We start from the raw sequence: 7,500 nt of genomic DNA on the forward strand, positions 1-7,500 counted from the left end.
TGAAACAGAGCAGTACCTCCTCCTCCATACAGCTAGACTGACCATACCAGCTGAAACAGAGCAGTACCTTCTCCATACAGCTAGACTGACCATACCAGCTGAAACAGAGCAGTACCTTCTCCATACAGCTAGACTGACCATACCAGCTGAAACAGAGCAGTACCTCCTCCATACAGCTAGACTGACCATACCAGCTGAAACAGAGCAGTACCTCCTCCATACAGCTACACTGACCATAACAGCTGAAACAGAGCAGTACCTTCTCCATACAGCTAGACTGACCATACCAGCTGAAACAGAGCAGTACCTTCTCCATACAGCTAGACTGACCATACCAGCTGAAACAGAGCAGTACCTTCTCCATACAGCTAGACTGACCATACCAGCTGAAACAGAGCAGTACCTCCTCCTCCATACAGCTAGACTGACCATACCAGCTGAAACAGAGCAGTACCTCCTCCATACAGCTAGACTGACCATACCAGCTGAAACAGAGCAGTACCTTCTCCTCCATACAGCTAGACTGACCATACCAGTGGAAACAGAGCAGTACCTTCTCCTCCATACAGCTAGACTGACCATAACAGCTGAAACAGAGCAGTACCTCCTCCTCCATACAGCTAGACTGACCATACCAGCTGAAACAGAGCAGTACCTCCTCCTCCATACAGCTAGACTGACCATACCAGCTGAAACAGAGCAGTACCTTCTCCTCCATACAGCTACACTAACCATAACAGCTGAAACAGAGCAGTACCTCCTCCTCCATACAGCTAGACTGACCATACCAGCTGAAACAGAGCAGTACCTCCTCCTCCATACAGCTAGACTGACCATACCAGCTGAAACAGAGCAGTACCTTCTCCATACAGCTAGACTGACCATACCAGCTGAAACAGAGCAGTACCTTCTCCTCCATACAGCTAGACTGACCATACCAGCTGAAACAGAGCAGTACCTCCTCCTCCATACAGCTAGACTGACCATACCAGCTGAAACAGAGCAGTACCTTCTCCATACAGCTAGACTGACCATACCAGCTGAAACAGAGCAGAACCTTCTCCATACAGCTAGACTGACCATACCAGCTGAAACAGAGCAGTACCTTCTCCTCCATACAGCTAGACTGACCATACCAGCTGAAACAGAGCAGTACCTTCTCCTCCATACAGCTAGACTGACCCTACCAGCTGAAACAGAGCAGTACCTTCTCCATACAGCTAGACTGACCATACCAGCTGAAACAGAGCAGTACCTTCTCCATACAGCTAGACTGACCATACCAGCTGAAACAGAGCAGTACCTCCTCCATACAGCTAGACTGACCATACCAGCTGAAACAGAGCAGTACCTTCTCCATACAGCTAGACTGACCGTACCAGCTGAAACAGAGCAGTACCTTCTCCATACAGCTAGACTGACCATACCAGCTGAAACAGAGCAGTACCTCCTCCATACAGCTAGACTGACCATACCAGCTGAAACAGAGCAGTACCTTCTCCATACAGCTAGACTGACCATACCAGCTGAAACAGAGCAGTACCTCCTCCTCCATACAGCTAGACTGACCATACCAGCTGAAACAGAGCAGTACCTCCTCCTCCATACAGCTAGACTGACCATACCAGCTGAAACAGAGCAGTACCTTCTCCTCCATACAGCTAGACTGACCATACCAGCTGAAACAGAGCAGTACCTTCTCCTCCATACAGCTAGACTGACCATACCAGCTGAAACAGAGCAGTACCTCCTCCTCCATACAGCTAGACTGACCATACCAGCTGAAACAGAGCAGTACCTTCTCCATAGAGCTAGACTGACCATACCAGCTGAAACAGAGCAGTACCTCCTCCATACAGCTAGACTGACCATACCAGCTGAAACAGAGCAGTACCTCCTCCATACAGCTAGACTGACCATACCAGCTGAAACAGAGCAGTACCTTCTCCTCCATACAGCTAGACTGACCATACCAGTGGAAACAGAGCAGTACCTTCTCCTCCATACAGCTAGACTGACCATAACAGCTGAAACAGAGCAGTACCTCCTCCTCCATACAGCTAGACTGACCATACCAGCTGAAACAGAGCAGTACCTCCTCCTCCATACAGCTAGACTGACCATACCAGCTGAAACAGAGCAGTACCTTCTCCATACAGCTAGACTGACCATACCAGCTGAAACAGAGCAGTACCTTCTCCATACAGCTAGACTGACCATACCAGCTGAAACAGAGCAGTACCTCCTCCATACAGCTAGACTGACCATACCAGCTGAAACAGAGCAGTACCTCCTCCTCCATACAGCTAGACTGACCATACCAGCTGAAACAGAGCAGTACCTTCTCCATAGAGCTAGACTGACCATACCAGCTGAAACAGAGCAGTACCTCCTCCTCCATACAGCTAGACTGACCATACCAGCTGAAACAGAGCAGAACCTTCTCCATACAGCTAGACTGACTATACCAGCTGAAACAGAGCAGTACCTCCTCCTCCATACAGCTAGACTGACCATACCAGCTGAAACAGAGCAGTACCTTCTCATCCATACAGCTAGACTGACCATACCAGCTGAAACAGAGCAGTACCTCCTCCTCCATACAGCTAGACTGACCATACCAGCTGAAACAGAGCAGTACCTCCTCCTCCATACAGCTAGACTGACCATACCAGCTGAAACAGAGCAGTACCTTCTCCTCCATACAGCTAGACTGACCATACCAGCTGAAACAGAGCAGTACCTTCTCCATACAGCTAGACTGACCATACCAGCTGAAACAGAGCAGTACCTTCTCCTCCATACAGCTAGACTGACCATACCAGCTGAAACAGAGCAGTACCTTCTCCTCCATACAGCTAGACTGACCATACCAGCTGAAACAGAGCAGTACCTTCTCCATACAGCTAGACTGACCATACCAGCTGAAACAGAGCAGTACCTTCTCCTCCATACAGCTAGACTGACCATACCAGCTGAAACAGAGCAGTACCTTCTCCTCCATACAGCTAGACTGACCATAACAGCTGAAACAGAGCAGTACCTCCTCCTCCATACAGCTAGACTGACCATACCAGCTGAAACAGAGCAGTACCTCCTCCTCCATACAGCTAGACTGACCATACCAGCTGAAACAGAGCAGTACCTTCTCCTCCATACAGCTACACTAACCATAACAGCTGAAACAGAGCAGTACCTCCTCCTCCATACAGCTAGACTGACCATACCAGCTGAAACAGAGCAGTACCTCCTCCTCCATACAGCTAGACTGACCATACCAGCTGAAACAGAGCAGTACCTTCTCCATACAGCTAGACTGACCATACCAGCTGAAACAGAGCAGTACCTTCTCCTCCATACAGCTAGACTGACCATACCAGCTGAAACAGAGCAGTACCTCCTCCTCCATACAGCTAGACTGACCATACCAGCTGAAACAGAGCAGTACCTTCTCCATACAGCTAGACTGACCATACCAGCTGAAACAGAGCAGAACCTTCTCCATACAGCTAGACTGACCATACCAGCTGAAACAGAGCAGTACCTTCTCCTCCATACAGCTAGACTGACCATACCAGCTGAAACAGAGCAGTACCTTCTCCTCCATACAGCTAGACTGACCCTACCAGCTGAAACAGAGCAGTACCTTCTCCATACAGCTAGACTGACCATACCAGCTGAAACAGAGCAGTACCTTCTCCATACAGCTAGACTGACCATACCAGCTGAAACAGAGCAGTACCTCCTCCATACAGCTAGACTGACCATACCAGCTGAAACAGAGCAGTACCTTCTCCATACAGCTAGACTGACCGTACCAGCTGAAACAGAGCAGTACCTTCTCCATACAGCTAGACTGACCATACCAGCTGAAACAGAGCAGTACCTCCTCCATACAGCTAGACTGACCATACCAGCTGAAACAGAGCAGTACCTTCTCCATACAGCTAGACTGACCATACCAGCTGAAACAGAGCAGTACCTCCTCCTCCATACAGCTAGACTGACCATACCAGCTGAAACAGAGCAGTACCTCCTCCTCCATACAGCTAGACTGACCATACCAGCTGAAACAGAGCAGTACCTTCTCCTCCATACAGCTAGACTGACCATACCAGCTGAAACAGAGCAGTACCTTCTCCTCCATACAGCTAGACTGACCATACCAGCTGAAACAGAGCAGTACCTCCTCCTCCATACAGCTAGACTGACCATACCAGCTGAAACAGAGCAGTACCTTCTCCATAGAGCTAGACTGACCATACCAGCTGAAACAGAGCAGTACCTCCTCCATACAGCTAGACTGACCATACCAGCTGAAACAGAGCAGTACCTCCTCCATACAGCTAGACTGACCATACCAGCTGAAACAGAGCAGTACCTTCTCCTCCATACAGCTAGACTGACCATACCAGTGGAAACAGAGCAGTACCTTCTCCTCCATACAGCTAGACTGACCATAACAGCTGAAACAGAGCAGTACCTCCTCCTCCATACAGCTAGACTGACCATACCAGCTGAAACAGAGCAGTACCTCCTCCTCCATACAGGTAGACTGACCATACCAGCTGAAACAGAGCAGTACCTTCTCCATACAGCTAGACTGACCATACCAGCTGAAACAGAGCAGTACCTTCTCCATACAGCTAGACTGACCATACCAGCTGAAACAGAGCAGTACCTCCTCCATACAGCTAGACTGACCATACCAGCTGAAACAGAGCAGTACCTCCTCCTCCATACAGCTAGACTGACCATACCAGCTGAAACAGAGCAGTACCTTCTCCATAGAGCTAGACTGACCATACCAGCTGAAACAGAGCAGTACCTCCTCCTCCATACAGCTAGACTGACCATACCAGCTGAAACAGAGCAGAACCTTCTCCATACAGCTAGACTGACTATACCAGCTGAAACAGAGCAGTACCTCCTCCTCCATACAGCTAGACTGACCATACCAGCTGAAACAGAGCAGTACCTTCTCATCCATACAGCTAGACTGACCATACCAGCTGAAACAGAGCAGTACCTCCTCCTCCATACAGCTAGACTGACCATACCAGCTGAAACAGAGCAGTACCTCCTCCTCCATACAGCTAGACTGACCATACCAGCTGAAACAGAGCAGTACCTTCTCCTCCATACAGCTAGACTGACCATACCAGCTGAAACAGAGCAGTACCTTCTCCATACAGCTAGACTGACCATACCAGCTGAAACAGAGCAGTACCTTCTCCTCCATACAGCTAGACTGACCATACCAGCTGAAACAGAGCAGTACCTTCTCCTCCATACAGCTAGACTGACCATACCAGCTGAAACAGAGCAGTACCTTCTCCATACAGCTAGACTGACCATACCAGCTGAAACAGAGCAGTACCTTCTCCTCCATACAGCTAGACTGACCATACCAGCTGAAACAGAGCAGTACCTCCTCCTCCATACAGCTAGACTGACCATACCAGCTGAAACAGAGCAGTACCTTCTCCTCCATACAGCTAGACTGACCATACCAGCTGAAACAGAGCAGTACCTTCTCCTCCATACAGCTAGACTGACCATACCAGCTGAAACAGAGCAGTACCTCCTCCTCCATACAGCTAGACTGACCATACCAGCTGAAACAGAGCAGTACCTCCTCCTCCATACAGCTAGACTGACCATACCAGCTGAAACAGAGCAGTACCTTCTCCTCCATACAGCTAGACTGACCATACCAGCTGAAACAGAGCAGTACCTTCTTCTCCATACAGCTAGACTGACCATACCAGCTGAAACAGAGCAGTACCTTCTCCTCCATACAGCTAGACTGACCATACCAGCTGAAACAGAGCAGTACCTTCTCCTCCATACAGCTAGACTGACCATACCAGCTGAAACAGAGCAGTACCTTCTCCTCCATACAGCTAGACTGACCATACCAGCTGAAACAGAGCAGTACCTCCTCCATACAGCTAGACTGACCATACCAGCTGAAACAGAGCAGTACCTCCTCCATACAGCTAGACTGACCCTACCAGCTGAAACAGAGCAGTACCTCCTCCTCCATACAGCTAGACTGACCATACCAGCTGAAACAGAGCAGTACCTTCTCCATACAGCTAGACTGACCATACCAGCTGAAACAGAGCAGTACCTCCTCCATACAGCTAGACTGACCATACCAGCTGAAACAGAGCAGTACCTTCTCCTCCATACAGCTAGACTGACCATACCAGCTGAAACAGAGCAGTACCTTCTCCTCCATACAGCTAGACTGACCATACCAGCTGAAACAGAGCAGTACCTTCTCCATACAGCTAGACTGACCATAACAGCTGAAACAGAGCAGTACCTCCTCCATACAGCTAGACTGACCATACCAGCTGAAACAGAGCAGTACCTTCTCCTCCATACAGCTAGACTGACCATAACAGCTGAAACAGAGCAGTACCTTCTCCAGACAGCTAGACTGACCATAACAGCTGAAACAGAGCAGTACCTTCTCCAGACAGCTAGACTGACCATAACAGCTACAATGGGTCTGAATATTTCTGTTTTATATTTTTAATACATTTGCAAAAAATGTCTAAAAACCTGTTTTCACTTTATCAACATGGGTTGTTGTGTGTATGTTGATGAAGATTTGTTTGTATTTAATAAGACTGTAACGTAACAAAATGTGGGAAAAGTCAAGGGATCTGAATGCTTTCAGAAAGCCCTGAACGTGGTCGAGATGCCAAATATCAGTGCTGCCAACTTACACTTATAGCCAATGCTGTCTGAGACCCACACAGCTCACCACTAGGTAAAGCTCCGCCTTATATCCGCTCACTGGTCACCATAACAACACCCACCCGTAGCACGCGCTCCAGCAGGTTTATCTCACTGGTCACCATAACAACACCCATCCGTAGCACGCGCTCCAGCAGGTTTATCTCACTGGTCATCCCCAAAGCCAACACCTCCTTTGGCCGCCTTTTCTTCCTGTTCTCTGCTGCCAATGACTGGAACGAATTGCAAAAATCACTGAAGTTGGAGACTTATATCTCCCTCACTAACTTTAAGCACCAGCTAACTGAGCAGCTTACCGACCGCTGCAGCTGTACACAGCCCATCTGTAAATAGCCCATCCAACCAACTACCTACCTCATCCCCATATTTGTTTTTATTTTTTTGCTCTTTTGCACACCAGTATTTCTACTTGCACATCGTCATCTGCACATCTATCTCTCCAGTGTTAATTACTAAATTGTTATTATTTCGCCTCTATGGCCTATTTATTGCCTTACCTCCCTAATCTTACCTCATTTGCACACACTGTATATAGACTTTTCTATTGTGTTATTGACTGTACGTTTGTTTATTCCATGTGTAACTCTGTGTTGTTTGTGTCACACTGCTTTGCTTTATGTTGGCCAGGTCGCAATTATAAAAGAGAACTTGTTCTCAACTGGGCCTACCTGGTTTAATAAAGGTGAAATAAAAAATGAAAACATCAACCCTGTCTCTCTCTTTATC

General features: G+C 48.2%; 1 protein-coding gene across 1 annotated transcript in view; it reads left to right on the forward strand.

Annotated features, from left to right (window-relative positions):
• Nucleotides 1-7,223, forward strand: part of LOC118947105 (unconventional myosin-XV-like) — a 69,349-nt gene extending 62,126 nt beyond the window's left edge. The window contains exon 6 of the mRNA XM_036972239.1: nt 7,218-7,223. Coding sequence (XP_036828134.1) covers nt 7,218-7,223 — 6 coding nt within the window. The remainder of the gene's footprint in view (nt 1-7,217) is intronic.
• Nucleotides 7,224-7,500: the final 277 nt, after the last annotated feature.

The sequence above is a fragment of the Oncorhynchus mykiss genome, unplaced genomic scaffold (assembly GCF_013265735.2).
Source record: "Oncorhynchus mykiss isolate Arlee unplaced genomic scaffold, USDA_OmykA_1.1 un_scaffold_130, whole genome shotgun sequence".
Classification (NCBI taxonomy): domain Eukaryota; kingdom Metazoa; phylum Chordata; class Actinopteri; order Salmoniformes; family Salmonidae; genus Oncorhynchus; species Oncorhynchus mykiss.